We start from the raw sequence: 16,305 nt of genomic DNA on the forward strand, positions 1-16,305 counted from the left end.
AATTCAATAGCTGACATAGCACCACCAGGTAACCACATTTTTACATAACTTCTATAACATCCAGTGACAAACACAAATGACAAATCACAATGCTCATATTTATTAAAATGCTTTGAATTATATTAAATATAACTGGATCCACTCAGGAATCTTGGAGTAGGACCAAGAACAGGAGGAGCAGAAAACAAAACACAGAGTTGCATACACAGAGACAGACATAACAGTAAGCACAAGTCTAGTATATCAATGGGACTTTTAATTGGTCACTTAATTGGTCACCTAGTTTCTGTAATCAGTTTGACACAGTTAATTAATCTGCAAAACAGACTGTACATTTCCTTAAAAATAAAAAATAAACTACCAAGGAACTTTGAAGTATGGGATGTTATAGTGTATTTATTTTTGTGTGCTGGGACTACTGCCTCTTGTGGTGGCAACAAAGAAATGCAGGTCAACAACGGAACGGAGGGAGGGAGGGAGTGGAAACCCGACAAACGCTATCTATGGTGCGCTGGCTTACAGCCACGCACAAAAAGAAAAATCTCTTTTTGATATGAAGTGTCTTCATATGTTTTTTTTGTAATGGTTCTATAGAGGTTATTGTGAAAGAAATGAACAATCCATTCTTGAAATGAATTCAGACATCCCTAATAAACAATATGGAGAACCTGTGCAGACAGTATTTACATAAGTATTTACATAATTTATTTTATGTGCATGAAGAGAGAAAGAGTACAGTGATGGCAATGTTTCTCTCTAACCAGGGCAGTCCCAGCCAGATACTGTATGACTAGACAATATCAGAAACCTTGGTTCATGATACAAAATGAATCAGCAAGTGAGGAGATGATCTTGTCTTGCGTTGGTGGGGACGGAGTCAGGTCACAGTGCAGGTCACAGCACCCTTGTGTAGGGCAGGAGAACATAGACAGACATAGACAGACATAGAACTCATCCCTGACTGCTATACAACCATAGGCAAACACAATACACTTCATTTAACAGCAAGCATGAGCAATATGTCATGTAATGAAGCAAGCATAAAGAATAACATTTCTTTAACTTCCACTTATTGGAAGTTATTTACATAACTTCCACGTTCTACAGTATCAGCTTGGCCCAACTAGGTTTAAGCCAGCAGCACAGCCAGTCTCCAGTCTCCCAGTCTCCTCTGTCAGAGAGGTGGGGGTTGTGCTCAGGCCTGCTGTCTTGGGAAGAGACGCGTGCGTCATCATGTACGTGATGTGGAACTGTGGCTCAGCTCCCACACTGCCTCTCCTACACTCACATCCTCATCCCAGTGTGTGTGAGTGAATGTGTGTGCCCATAAAACGTAATTAATTTATAGGGGTGGTGCGTGGTTAGTCTGAAAACTAGTAAGGATTTGGGCTACCACAAAATTAGATTCCAGAGAACAGTTATATACTGTATGTATGTATATATATATATATATATATATATATATATATATATATATATATATACAAGGTGCGACCAAAAAGTCCCCGGATTGGGTCAGCCACGCTCATGCCTCTATTTGAATTTAAAAAACAATGATATCCCTTTGTTGCCCTATATCTCATGACTATTCTGGTATAATATTGTTCACCTCACTCAATCGGTGCTTCTGTGACAGGCTGTTTTGTAGAGTGTCGCAGGGGTAGCTTGTCACAGTTGTGGCACTTTTCTCTATCAACTCCCAAAACTCAACAATTTTATTATTACAATAAAGAAAGTACACTCTCAAAACATTTTTATTACAGAATCTGTAGAGAAATTACACATTGTCCCCCTCAAAGTAGTCCCCCCCAGAGTTAATGCACTTCAGCATTCGCTTTTGCCACCCATGGAAGCACTTGGCAAAGTCCTCCTCTTTGACAACAAATGCAATTGTTGAGTTTTGGGAGTTGGTAGAGAAAAGTGCCACAACTGTGACAAGCTACCCCTGCGACACTCTACAAAACAGCCTGTCACAGAAGCACCGATTGAGTGAGGTGAACAATATTATACCAGAATAGTCGTGAGATATAGGGAAACAAAGGGATATCATTGTTTTTTCAATTCAAATAGAGACATGAGCGTGGCTGACACAATCCGGGGACTTTTTGGTCGCACCCGTATGTATATAGATGTTACGGTCAATGTGAGAAAACGGGGAATGTGAGCTTTTCCCGGTTATTGCGCACATTCCCCGACCTCGCGGGGAATGTAGGAGAAACATGTTCGTTTCTCACATCTCCCGGGTAATGTGCACATTCTCCGACCTTGCGGGAGATGTGAGAAATTGGTTAGTATTTCTCACATCTCCCGCAAGGTCGGGGATTGTGCACATTAACCGGGAAATGCTAGCAATTCCCGACCTTGCGGTAAATCTAGCAAAGTCCAGCCGTATGCAAAACCTCTGCGCAGCCGGGTGGTGGGAGAGGGCTCGTGCGCTTAGAACGAGAGGCGCTTGACATTTTGCCCATGGTTTTCGAATACATAGCATCAATTGCATTAATGGAAACATTAAATTGGGTCTAATTATACATGTGTTGAAAGTTAAGATAATTAGCCTACAAGCCGCGAGGCTACGCAACACAATAAGCAAAACAATCTCACTGTTTAACTCGTCCCACTCCTCTGTTTCACTCGCCCCGCACGGCAGGGACAAGAGAAACGATGCACATCTTCTGTTCTCGGCCGTCTTGAATTGAACTGTTACACCACAGAACCAAACTTACAACTAATAGGTTAGTAAAGGACATGTACAAGTTGTTTGTCATCATCAAAAAATGTAATCTCCATCTTTATTAATTTCTGTGTAAATCTGATCAAACCAAAAAGTGTTTCATTCGTCCCGGTCCTCCCCTACAGTTAATAAGTCTGTGGTCTACCTTGAACAGTAATATAGCCTATGCTGCACACAGTGTGAGTAGTATTAGGAGGATAGGCCTACACTGGTGATCAAGTTAACAAACGCAAAATGAAAATCGCAACAACAGGAAGGTGGGAACCTCCAAAGGAACCCTACACGTTAGCTAGCCGAAAGAAAGACGAAAAATCTCTCACAGGTGTGCGCCAGTAACGTTAGCCCAACTACCGTGGGTGCCTCTTATGGTGCACGCCCTCTGAGGCGTCACATAAGCCCTCTCCCACCACCCGGCTGCGCAGAGGTTTTGCATACGGTTGCGCTTTCCTAGATTTACCGCAAGGTCGGGAATTGCTAGCATTTCCCGGTTAATGTGCACAATCCCCTACCTTGCGGGAGATGTGAGAAATACTAACCAATTTCTCACATCTCCCGCAAGGTCGGAGAATGTGCACATTACCCGGGAGATGTGAGAAACGAACATGTTTCTCCTACATTCCCCGCGAGGTCGGGGAATGTGCGCAATAACCGGGAAAAGCTCACATTCCCCGTTTTCTCACATTGACCGTAACATATATATATATATATATATATATATGAAGAGTTCATTTGCAAAAACAGAAATGTGCATTTTGATACATTTTGATAAATCATTTTTTCAATCAAATCTTAAATTGTTATGTCACATTAAATATCAATTAAATAACAGTTGGGTTGTTTTGATTAAATAAAGAAGACTCTTCTTTACGTAATCAAAACCATCAAACTGTTATTTAATTGATATTTAATGTTGACATTTGATTGAAAAAATGATTTATCAGAATGTTTCAAAATGCACATATGTTTTTGCAAATGAACTCTTCATATATATATATATATATATATATATACAGTATATATATAGTGTATATAGTGTAAATAGAATATAAAATGCAATAGTTGCAAAAATGAATTGCAATATATTACTTTATTAAAACTCTTGCATTCTATTTGTACAGTAGCCCATTTCTATACATCCCTAATTTTCCTCCTAGCCATATTTATCACAGTTGTTGTGACTAAATTGGATGGAGTAGCCCCACCTCTCTGGTCCCAATTGTTACTGGTTCCGGCACTCTACGAGTATTGTAACTGCTGCACCCCTCTCCTTCCTGTGTACTCTCTCTCTCTCTCTCTCTCTCTCTCTCTCTGCCCTCCCTCTCTGTCTCCCCTCTCTTTCTCTCCTGCTCTCTCTATTTTCTCTCTCTCACTCATTCTCTCTCTCTCCCCAAAGACCTGGAGCGCTAATGACCACTGATTCAGTTAGCGTCAGTGACCGTGCACACACTCATACAACCACACTCTAGCTCTCTAAACACACACACACACACACACACACACACACTGATAAGCCGCGGAGCAGAGAACGACTACACTCCACCAGACAGGCTCTAGGCGTTCTGATCTTCCCAGAAGGAGGGGCAGGGAGACGGAGCGCTGCCTGACAGGGATGCTCCTCAGTGGGGGAGAGTTTAGCTGCCTGGGGCCTCTCCCAACTTGGAACCCTGAGCTCGTGGTCCATCGAGAAATCCGTGCACTTCGCTCTCGCTCGACTTGAGGATGTCTATGGAACGGGTGGGTTTTCTACTGTAATTCAGATTCTGTCTGTTCAGTCTGTGTAACTGGTTGACTTCTTGTGTGTGTGTGTGTGTTTGTGTGTGTGTGTGTGTGTGTGTGTGTGTGTGTGTGCCTGCGTGTATGATTCTGAGAACTTAAGGCACATGCAGTGTTGCCAGCGTTGGATGAGATTTTGTCTTGTTGTACCAGATGGAGGGACCGCCAGGGTGTTAAGTTTGCGGTACGTGCCTGCGTGCTGTTCTGTGTGTGTACAGGCTGGTTCCCTATCTCATCCCATCCTGACGATATCATTGTTAGGGGCCTCTTTGGCAAGACACACTTCCGCCCATGTGGACATATCCTTCAACGAGCCTCTTTATCATGTGTTATGTTCATTAGCTCACTTTGTCTTCTTTTTATTCCATGCCTTCACTCACGCAGGATGGGCTATGTGCGAGTGGACGGAGTCACATCCTCCAGCTCACAACGCCAAACGGTCGGTCTGAGAGAAAAATAAATGTTTGGGTAACGGTGGATTCGCTTAAAAATAGACCCTTTGTTGTGACAAACGAGGGGGAAGGAAAATGACGTGACGCGTGGCAGTTTAAATTACCGGAACACGTGACGGTTTAAAAGTTCCATACAGTCTCCGTAATCCTGTAGTTTCCTCGGCCCAGATTGATTCATGTGCATGGGGAGAAATAGCTCAGATTTGTGTTTGTGTTAAGTTCCACAGGTCTAGAAGGATGTTTCTGATATGAGACTAACAGATTAACTATCTGGTCTTGATGATAATATTTCAGCGTGACGTTTGATTCATTTGTTGCTTCATGTACAGTAGCCATATACGAATGTGAGCCCCATGCCTAATAAGACAAAGCCTTTTGAGATGCAAACCAGACCCCTGGCTGAACAGAGATTATGCCGCCTTTCATCTCTTCCTCATTTGCATATATTCATTAGCGATAGGCTAAATCTGAATAATACCCCAGGGTGACTCAGCTGCATGCTTTCTGCGCATCACCAGGTGCGTATATGCATATTAAGTGTGTTTGTGAGTCGGTGCGTGTATGTGTGCGTGCGTGTGTGTGCGCGCGCGTTCCAGGTATCGGCGCTGGCGCCACTTGCGATGAGCTGTGAAAGCCTTGTTGGCATCGAACGAGGCGGACGAGGGCCCCTCTTCATCGCTTTCCAGCTCACTTCATCACCAAACAGTGCTTGTTTTGATGCAGCCCCGCTAATTGACATGGTTATGTAAACCCCCCCCCCCCCCCCCCTCGTCCGCCCGAATGGGGACAGGGGCTGCTGGAGGGAAATTTGACTGATTTTGATTCCGTGAGACGGGGAAGGTTCTTTCCATTGTGGGGCCTCCTCTGCGTAGAGTAGACAGTAGCGGCTCAGCGAAAGAGAGACCGCTTACTGTTGTCCCGCGTCCCCACCGGGGTTACCAGGCCAGTGTTACCCATTAACCCCGGTGGGGATGCGGGACCGCAGTGATCAGGGCAGGATTAGAACCTGTCTCTCCCTTTTGGCAAGTGGACGATCTGACAGTTGCGCCACTAGGGGCGTCCCTCTTGGAGGGACTGTCGGCGCTCCTTTGAGGGGTGAGTTTCACCAGCTGCTCCACGTTTCCCTCGGTTTCACTCACCCCTCCGAACTCACTCCACACACCACTGGACATCCGGGTCATGGCACCATTGTAGCCCGTACAGTTGCGTCCATATGGACGTCCCTCTTGGAGGGACTGTCTGCGCTCCTTTGAGGGTAGAGTTTCACCAGCTACTCCACGTTTTCCTCGGTTACACCAGCATTGCACAGAGCTAGTGAATCACATAGTAGTTTATAACACGGCAGAAGGCTGCAGGACACAAAATAAAAGACGCACAACATTCTTTAATGCTGACTGGGTAGACTGATGTCCATTTGCCATTTCAGGGTAGCCCAGTTTCTTACAGTTTATGTGCGTAGCCTTCAGGGGCGTCATGCAACCCAAAAAAACGAGGGGGCACGAGATAGCGAGGCGTCAATCGGAATTTGTGTTTTTTTGTGCATTTTTGCAGTTTAAAATCAGGACACAGCACACTACCAGTTGCCACTCAAGCAACTATCTATTTTACAATAATAATTATAATTATGCTGTCATTTTTGAGTAGCTTGCCGGTAGCACATTATTGAGGCACCCAAAGGTGACATGGGTGTGTCTGACGTTTCCGTACCCATTTCGCGGAAATTCCGCCTTCGCTATCGCTGTGGTGTGATTTGAAGAAGACACACACACACACAATATTTTTCTTTCTTTCTTTCTTTCTTTCTTTCTTTCTTTCTTTCTTTCTTTCTTTCTTTCTTTCTTTCTTTCTTTCTTTCTTTCTTTCTTTCTCTCTATCTCTCTCTCTCTCTCTCTAGCCAGATTGGAGGGGAAGAGAAAAGGATTTCAAGGACAGGATCCACCTCACTTCACTAGAGAATTCTGTTTCCATAGGAACATTGCTAACCACCTCCACCCATGACAGTGTCTCTGGTTGGTTCCCTGTTTCATGACTTCACATTAGAAGTGCACATCTGAAGCAGACTGAGACCAAATAATTTGTCCGTGAAACAGTGACTGGCCTTCTAGTCGTGTCTCAGAGGGACTGCGGCGATGAATGAGTTGTCTTTGCATCTGTGTGAATGTGACATCCAAGACCTGTGTCTCGTCAGTAATGTCCAGCTCAGAGCGTTGGACGGGGTGTGAGGGAGGAGAGAGGTTGTGGCTGGTGTGTGAACGTGTGTGTGAACGGCTGAATGAGAGGCCTTCATAGTAAAGCGCCGTTCACTCACCCCTGCTGTTCTCCCCCCTGTCCGCAGAGGGCGCTGCTGGAGCAGAAGCAGCGACGGAAGCGCCAGGAACCCCTGATGATGGTGCAGCCCAACCCAGAGGCGCGTCCGCGGCGCTCCAGGCCCCGGCGCAGCGAGGAGCAGGCGCCGCTGGTCGAGTCCCGCCTCAGCATCACCAGCGACGTCATCATGGACGGTACGGCGGCCGGGGGGTCTTTGTAGGCGGGTTGGGCGTTACTGTCTGTCCGCGTCCGTCTGGGGGTATAACCGAGCCTGGTGTGTGTGTGTGCGCGCACTTGCATGTCTGTACGTTTGTTTGTGTGTGTGTGTGTGTGTGCGTGTGTTAGCCGCGTCAGTAGTGGATAGGGAGAGGGAGTGGAAAGAGAGCTGGTGGGAGCAGGGGCCGACTAGCGCCCAGGGACAGAGAGGTGCATGCTGGGGCCCGGTGATGGAGCTGACTCTGGAGGAGGAGACAGGACTGGCTGAGCAAGGTAGAGCACAGAGAGACGGAGAAACTGACGGACACAAGTAGCGCCTCAGCAGTTAGAATGGCGGAATTGCTGCAGAAATATATAACATGAGTGTTCCCCACCGTGTTGTTCCCTGTGTAAGAAAACTGAGACATCCGTGTGTGTGTGTGTGTGTGTATCCCATCCACGTGTGTGTAATCATCTCCCCCAGTCGTAAAGCATGTGGAGGGGCGTCTCTTCAGAATAGTGGAGGAGACTCCCAGACAGGAGTTTTTCCCGACGCTCAGGAAGGCTTTCGGAGGAGAGGGAGAGAGAGAGAAGAGGGAGAGAGAGGGAGAGAGTCGCCCGAAGAGACACAGAGGAGCGTTCTGTTGTTCAGGCAAGGGTGGGGCCAGCTAGGGATACCTAGTCAGCTACAACACAGAGCACGGGGGCACCTAGTCAGCTACAACACAGAGCACGGGGGCACCTAGTCAGCTACAACACAGAGCACGGGGGTACCTAGTCAGCTACAACACAGAGCACGGGGGCACCTAGTCAGCTACAACACAGAGCACGGGGGTACCTAGTCAGCTACAACACAGAGCACGGGGGTACCTAGTCAGCTACAACACAGAGCACGGGGGCACCTAGTCAGCTACAACACAGAGCACGGGGGCACCTAGTCAGCTACAACACAGAGCACGGGGGTACCTAGTCAGCTACAACACAGAGCACGGGGCTACCTAGTCAGCTACAACACAGAGCACGGGGGTACCTAGTCAGCTACAACACAGCACGGGGGCACCTAGTCCACACAGAACACGTATGAAGAGGCCGTTGAGAGCAACTCAGCTCAGCTTAGCTGACACCAGCTGACGTAGCACAGGTCTGTCGCACAAGGATATGTCGGAAAAACAGAAACGAAGAAGCCGCTAGAGAGTGTTAGCTAACAGGGAAGCTGACGGCAAGCGTAGGGTTCAGACAACGCCAAAGTTAGTTACCTAATGAAACCTTTCCTGAAATGCCCCGCCCCCTCGACGTCCCACAGGCATCGACGGCCCCGCTGCTTTCCTGGGCTCCGAGGCCCCGGACCTGGGCACCAAGATCCACATCTTGTCGGTGAGCCAGTCCCAGCCCCTGGTCCAGCCCCAGGCCCAGGCCCAGCCCCAGTCTCCCCCCGCGGAGGAGCCAGAGAGGGACGGGGATACGGAGACCCTGCTGGAGCCCAAGACGGACATCCACGAGCTGCTGCAGAAGAGAGGTGAGGGGGGGGGTGGCCTGGAGGTCTGGAGAACGAGGGGGCCTGGGTGGGGGCTGAAGGTCTGGAGAACGAGGGGGCCTGGATGGGGGTGGAGGTCTGGAGAACAAGGGGGCCTGGTTGGGGGCTGGAGGGGGACGAGATGATTACCAGCTCTGCTGAGCTGACTCATCCCAGCAGCACCCCGAGGGTGTATTTGAGTTATTTGAGCTATCAGGGACTGTTTACGGAGTGATGGGGTGGACGGGAACGGAGCCTGAATTGATTTGAGCGTTCCTGTTTACACAGAGGCAACACGCAGACGGAGAGCGAGCCTATCTGGCACACGCTGTCTAGCGAGCGGCCCGGTTGTTTGCCTCCATCGTTTACCCGCCGACTCCCCCGAGCAACACCGCCGCCGCCGACCACCTCCGCAAACGAATGCCAAGCAGCCTGGTGTGGGTCCCGGCCCGGGGCTCTCCTCGGCTGTCAGAGCAACACCGCGCAGTGGAGGGATCGTTCACCGCCCCCGCCCTCTGGCACGCCCTGTGGTTTAACATCAGGGGGAGACTGATGGCGCCGCACGCATCGGCGAGATACGGGTCATAAAAAACGCGTTGCGTTCGCCGGAGTGCTTTGATTTACCGGCGTCGTTACACTAGCCGATCGCCACCGACGCGCAGGGCTCGCATCCGTTTTGTTAACTACACCTCCCTTTCTAGAAGAGCACCAACCTGTCATGGTTTAGGGTAACTGTTATCCTAGTATTTTTACTCTGCAGTAAGTAATGGTCTCATAGTCTAGATGCTCAATGAGCTAAATATGCTAATAATATGCTACATCTGGATAATCTGATATTCTCATGTTGATGAGATTCATAATACCTTATTAAGTCTGTGAGACTCCGCACTTCTTTCAACCTGAGGGTCAGATGAAAGGATATTAGGCTATTATATTGGAAATAGCTTTCATGAATCCATCTTTTTCTCAGACTGCAACAGAAGCTTAGGTGACATGCCCCTTCTCAATAATGCAAGCATTCATCAGCGTGACCTGGATTTAGTGCTGGAACTGGCCTCAGGTGCCTCTCAGAGTATTTCTAGCCTGCCCCTTACTTTTTCATCTCTCCCACCCCCACAAATGTAATAAAATGAACATAGTTCTATTTTTGACAAAGTAATAAATAGATTTGACTTTGGAGTGACATTGGTTTCTGCTGTTATCAACTTAATTTGCAGTTAGAGGAGAAGCTTTAACTGGGATGCTGGCAAGTTTCTATCTACGGTTTCAATGTGTAAAGCAGAAAGACTGTCAGTGGACGCCCGTTATAATTGGTGCTTTGGAGTCACTGTTAAGCTGACACTAACATTTTTGGAATGTGTGCTTCATTTTTGGCACGACTTAAGACTTTCAGACAAATCTCCAGGGGTTGAGGGAACAATTCTGTGTACACGTGAATATTCTCAATAGCAGTCTTGTCTTGGCCCTGAACCCGTCCATGATTGGGTGGTGCAGCTGGCTGGTCCGGAGGAGGAGGGGTCAGGGGAGGGGCTGGAGTGCCCCCATCTGCCAGGGGGAAACTGCCCCAGTCAGGAGTGGAGAGCAGCAAGCCTTTTGGTGGCTGGGCTAGAGTAAGGGTGCTGGGATATGGTCTCTCTCTCTATCTTTCTCTCACGCTCTCTCTTTCTCTCTCTCTCTCTCTCTCTCTCTCTCTCTCACACTCACAGGTTAAACGCACCCAGGTTAAACAGAGTGCTTATACTAAAATGACAATCCTAACCATTTGACCTTTCTCTGCCGTTGAGTTGTGCATTATGTCCATGCCTCACATTACTCCAAATGTACTACTTACTTACTAATGCAGCTGTTCACTAATGAGCTACCGCTATGCAGCCAAAGTTGTAATTCCCAGAGCTCAGACTTGTTTTAGCCCTGCTTACATTAAAATCTGCTTTTTCTCCCCCTACAATTATTCTAGTGCTCGTTAGAATAATCCGTAGCACTTGCCAAAGTCTTGGCTGATACATCCAGCATGATCTGACGCCTGTCTTGTCCAGGCCCAGGCGCCTGTCTGACCACTCATGAGATGTGATTTGTCTGCTCTGCTGATTCAAGCACACAAAGAGGATTTCAGACACATCTCTCTCGTCACAAAACCCCTCAGAAATCGAGGTTAAGCTAGCTAATGGCTCAAACCGGCTAATAATAGTCCGTTTTTGTCTGTAAAGCTATTAGGCAGCAAGGCTAATGCTTAAAAAAACAGGAAAGGCAAAAGTAAGATTGTAATCAGCCTATTAAGCCCTCATTGTCATGGTGCACCCTCACATTTGAACCCTGTGCTCTGTGTGGATGTAGTTTGTTGTCCACTTGAATACAGTGCTGGATGACGAATTACTGAGGTACTAGAGGCTAATGGTAAAACTACACCATCGCGCTGTGGGATAGTGGACAATGTGTTATTTTCCTCATGATATGGCTCACAGCCATGATATGGCTCACAGATCTCACATTCGCTCGTCACTCTTTTGGTTGGCTGACAGGTCTGTTTTTAAAGGTGAGCGTTGGCTTTGCAAGTTACTTTTTGACTCCTCGGAAAAGACTGAGACAGCAGTACTGATTATTTTAAGAGCTGACGAAACAGGCACTCAGTAAAATTTAATATTCATCTCGGCCGTCCCCATTGCAGCAACGTTGCATCGGTTCTTTGATCTCTGGTTGTCACACTTCAAAGGTTCAAAGCTGCATATTTTAAGAAGCTTCCTGAAATTCATCACTTTAACCGAGACTGATAATCACTTAGTTGCCCAAACGATAGCAAAGCTCTTATCCTAGAGCAAAAAAAGGGCTAAGAAGCGCTGGAGTGGACGAACACGGCCGTGCTCTGACTGGCTGCCTGGGATCATCTCCTCTGCGTGGCGTACAGGGAACCAGAGCATTCGAGACGCAGGCTGTCTGATCTCCCAGACGGGGTGCGCTGTCAGCCTGAACCGTGTCTGCCTCCCTCTCCCTCCATCCAGGCCTGTCGGGCAGCATGAACTACGACGAGGCCAGCGAGGAGGACGAGGACGAGGAGGAGGACCGGACCCGCTCCCTGTCCCCGAACACAGAGTCCACGAGGCCCGCGTCGGCCTCCAGCACCAAGTCCAACACAGTAAGAACCGCGACGGCTGCCGTCCAATGTATGCTTCTGCGCTGTGCGATACCCTGGCCCATTGTTATGAAATATTTCTCATAGCTACTGTATGGCTGTGAGGAACTTGGCAATTGCTAGTTCAGTAGAAGAAATGCTGGCAAGATACCTCTATACATCATATCACCGTGTTAATGTGTGTGTGTCCCTCAGGAGCTCGTGACCCCTGGGTCTCCCACGGTGGAGAGCCCCCTGGTCGAGGTGGACAACCTGGAGGAGTTTGTGTTGCGACCCGCACCGCGCGGCGTCACGGTCAAATGCCGCATCACCAGGGACAAGAAGGGCATGGACCGGGGCCTGTACCCCACCTACTTCATGCACATGGAGAGAGAAGATGGCAAGAGGGTGAGCGGGCTTCTTTGAGGGCATCTTTAGGGGCTCTCTTGGAGTGTCTCTGAAGGGCATCGATGAGGGCATCTCTGGGAGCATCTTCGAGGGCATTGCTAAAGGCATCTCTGGGGGCATCTCTGAGAGCATCTCTGGGGGCATCTCTGAGAGCATATCTGGGGGCATCTCTGAGAGCATCTCTGGGGGCATCTCTAGGGCACTGGTTGAATGTAGTGTACTGGCTTCTCTTGGAAGGAGATAGAGGAACAATATGGAACCGGTAGAATGTTTTTGTGCGTGGCGACGCACCAAAGATAGCAAATGTCTGGTTGTCACTCCCTCCCTCCCTCCCTCCCTCTGTCAGGTTGTTGACCTGCAGTTCTGTTTTGCTACCACAAGAGGCAGTGTTTTTTTGTGCATGGCTGTTAACCAGCGCACCTACCACAAGAGGCAGTGTTTTTTTGTGCATGGCTGTAAGCCAGCACACCGAGAATAGCGTTTGTCCGGTTATCACTCCCTCCCTCCCTCCCTCCCTCCGGTCAATGTTGCATTTCTCTGTTGGCACCACAAAAGGCAGTAGTCCCAGCACACCAAAATCAACCTGCCGATCTCCACTGCACAAGTAGAGTGGCGGTGAAAGCATAGGACTCCCACCTCGGAGACGGGGGTTCAAGGCCCCGGCGGGGAGGACTTTATGGGACTATACCCCAAACGTTCATCCTTTCACTCCAATCTAATTTATCCCTTACCTTTGTCCGAAACAGAAGTTGAACCAATTGCAGCAAAATAGCTAACGTTACAGGAATCATCAGTGTAACTGCTTTAGCCACTGACCGCTACCATTTATGCTATGGAAGCTGCTGCTAGTTGTTGTGAGCTCATGAGCTAACTGGCTTTCCCACTCTTATTGTGCTGGATTAGAATTGGAAGCATTGGAACTGATGTGTCCAGGCGACAAGACCTATGTTAATTTATCAGACATTATTTCATGTCATTTCAATTCACAGCTATTTCAGTGATGTGACTAGCTTCCGTTCGACCAGTCCTGAACAGAAACAAGCCAGCCACGCACATAAGCCAGGCTGGACCTGGCCTGGTTTTACCAAGTAAACATGGAATTCCTCTTCTTACGTGTTGTCTTTTGTCAAAACCAGCTGTTCCTGCTGGCGGGGAGGAAGAGGAAGAAGAGCAAGACATCCAACTACCTGATCTCAGTGGACGCCACCGACCTATCACGGGAGGGTGAGAGCTTCATGGGGAAACTGAGGTACGAAACTCACCTGCATCTCATGTCAACTAAAGGAATATTCTGCCTAAATAATGTACGCCTATAGGCTTGGAGAGCTATTTTTTCCTCAGTCTTTGCGACCACGTACTCTCTCCATGTGGATTCAGAGGGTACGGAGGGTTATTGCATCTGAAAACATCTTTAGACATGAGAGACCCATGGATGACGTCTTTGTGCTGTTCTCATCCTCCGCAGGTCGAACCTCATGGGGACCAAGTTTACTGTGTACGACAACGGCACCAACCCCTGTAAGAACCCCGGGACGCTACTGGAGGAGAGCAACACGCGGCAAGAGCTGGCTGCCATCTGCTACGTGAGTCAGCACACACACAGTGTTCATTTACTTAACGAAAATACTGACAAAAAATATGCGTTAACGACCTGTTTTCCATGACTAAGACGAGACGAGGATGAGACTTAAATAACAGTGGTGGCGGCTGTAGTACGTGTGCTCAACCCATATACTATAAAGGCCATGTAATCAGCTGGCTTGGAGGAACACCTAAGTGGACAACCTAAGTACTGAACTAGACTATTATTGACATGGTTTCCCTGGGCATGAGAAGAACAGAAGGGAAGGGAAGGAGTTTAATGTGACTCTAGGATGGATTATTAAATGTGACTAAAACTAGACAAAAATGTAATGAGTTTTAGTTGACTAAAACTAAACTAAAATTAAGAAGGATAAAATGACTTGAATGTGACTAAAACTTACATGCATTTTTGTTTTAAGACTAAATCTAAATAGCTGCCAAAATTAACACCGACACACACACACACACACACACACACACACACACACACACTTGAGTGATCCTTAAGACAAGCGAGCCAGTAAGACTTGTGTCTTTATACTTAAAAACCATGGCGTCCTCCTGCAGGAGACGAACGTGCTGGGGTTCAAGGGTCCTCGGAAGATGACGGTCATCATCCCCGGCATGAACATGAACTTCGAGAGGGTCCCCGTCCGCCCCGCCAGCGTGAGTCCAGGACCCCCGAGATCAATTCTTCTGTTCACTTCTGACACCAGTTACAACACTCCTGTGAATTATCACCATTTGTGTTATGTTTGTTTGTGTGTGTTTGTGTTCTAAGTTCAAGGTGGTTTATTTGTCATATGTACATAATATGTTCACCATGTATAGTGAAATGCTTGTTTGTTTGTGTGTGTGTATGTGTGTGTGTGTGTGTATTGTAGGAGCAGGACACCCTGCTGAGTAAGTGGCAGAACCACTCCCTGGAAAACCTGATCGAGCTGCACAACAAGGCCCCGGTGTGGAACGACGACACCCAGTCCTACGTGCTCAACTTCCACGGCCGCGTCACGCAGGCCTCCGTCAAGAACTTTCAGATTGTCCACGACAACGATCGTACGTCCAGTCTACTCTGCGCTCCGTCTCTCTCTCTCCCTCCTCTCCGTTCAGTCTTTTCCTCTCGGTCGGCCTTTCTTTCTCCTTTTTTCTTTCTTTGTGCCTTCTCTCCCTCTCCTTCTCTCCGTCTCTTCTCTCTCTCCATTTCAATCGCTCCATAAATCATTCTTTGTTCGTTGAGCAGTGATGGTTAAGCTACACGGTGTGTGCAAACCTCTCCTCCCTCTCTCTCTCTCGACAGCTGACTACATCGTCATGCAGTTTGGCAGAGTGGCCGAAGACGTCTTCACACTGGACTACAACTACCCCATGTGTGCCCTGCAAGCCTTCGCCATTGGCCTGTCTAGCTTTGACAGCAAACTGGCCTGCGAGTGACTGCCACCTCCCGCTCCAGCGCGATGACCCCTGCTGTGGAAATATTCATAAACAGAAAAAAAAATAACCTTCTTTCTCAGTTGCATAAGAGTTTAATTCCACCACTGCAGTGGAGGAAAGTTTTCCAAGCAAGACACAAAGTCTGGCAAAAAGTACCCCAAAAAGCTAAGAGAATTACAGACGCTGTACTCTTATACTGTAACTTAGATACACCCCTAAACATTCATTTATCCAATGGAAGTATCAAAAGATCAAAGGATCAAACCCCCCGTGGAGTTGGTGCTCTTCTCTACACCCTTCTCATCCTGAGACCCATCTCAGTATCATACTGAGAGAGAGGTGCTATCAACCTCTTCTTTTGAGCTGACCCCCTCCCCATACACACCCTAATGGTCAGAACCAGTCTCTGAGAGGCCATCTGGCCATTGTTGAGGATTTGAGGACTTTGATCAAAGACTTGTGGCAATCAACTCTCTAGACATCCCGGCATTCCCTTTGCTTAGGCTGTAACACTATAGGAATGTTGTACAAATGATATTAGTCCAAGATTCTGCAACAAACCCTCACGAGTCGTCGTCCGGCCTATTCTTACATCTCACTGTCCCCACCCGGGCGGAGGGAAAAGCACATGAACAGAACACACACGCAAACGCTCACACGCACACGCTGCCCCGGAGCCTTCCGGAGCCTTCCTTCACAGGACCAGCTGCCTGGCTTCCCTGTCCAGTTACGTTCACCAGCAGCACTGCCTGGGAGGAGCCATGAACCACAGCGCCCGCCGCCACCAACCATGCCCACTTCTCTC

The 16,305-nt window shown here is 48.1% G+C and overlaps 1 protein-coding gene across 1 annotated transcript in view; it reads left to right on the forward strand.

The window, feature by feature from the left end:
- Positions 1-15,525, forward strand: part of tulp3 (TUB like protein 3) — a gene marked incomplete at its 5' end in the record, with an annotated part of 21,742 nt that extends 6,217 nt beyond the window's left edge. The window contains 9 exons of the mRNA XM_084447867.1: positions 7,292-7,457; positions 8,762-8,974; positions 11,968-12,101; positions 12,294-12,485; positions 13,622-13,734; positions 13,951-14,068; positions 14,637-14,735; positions 14,954-15,125; positions 15,367-15,525. Of these exons, the coding sequence (XP_084303993.1) occupies positions 7,292-7,457; positions 8,762-8,974; positions 11,968-12,101; positions 12,294-12,485; positions 13,622-13,734; positions 13,951-14,068; positions 14,637-14,735; positions 14,954-15,125; positions 15,367-15,500 (1,341 nt within the window). The 3' untranslated portion in view covers positions 15,501-15,525. The remainder of the gene's footprint in view (positions 1-7,291; positions 7,458-8,761; positions 8,975-11,967; positions 12,102-12,293; positions 12,486-13,621; positions 13,735-13,950; positions 14,069-14,636; positions 14,736-14,953; positions 15,126-15,366) is intronic.
- Positions 15,526-16,305: the final 780 nt, after the last annotated feature.

This window comes from Borostomias antarcticus, assembly GCF_949987555.1.
Source record: "Borostomias antarcticus genome assembly, chromosome: 13".
NCBI lineage: Eukaryota > Metazoa > Chordata > Actinopteri > Stomiiformes > Stomiidae > Borostomias > Borostomias antarcticus.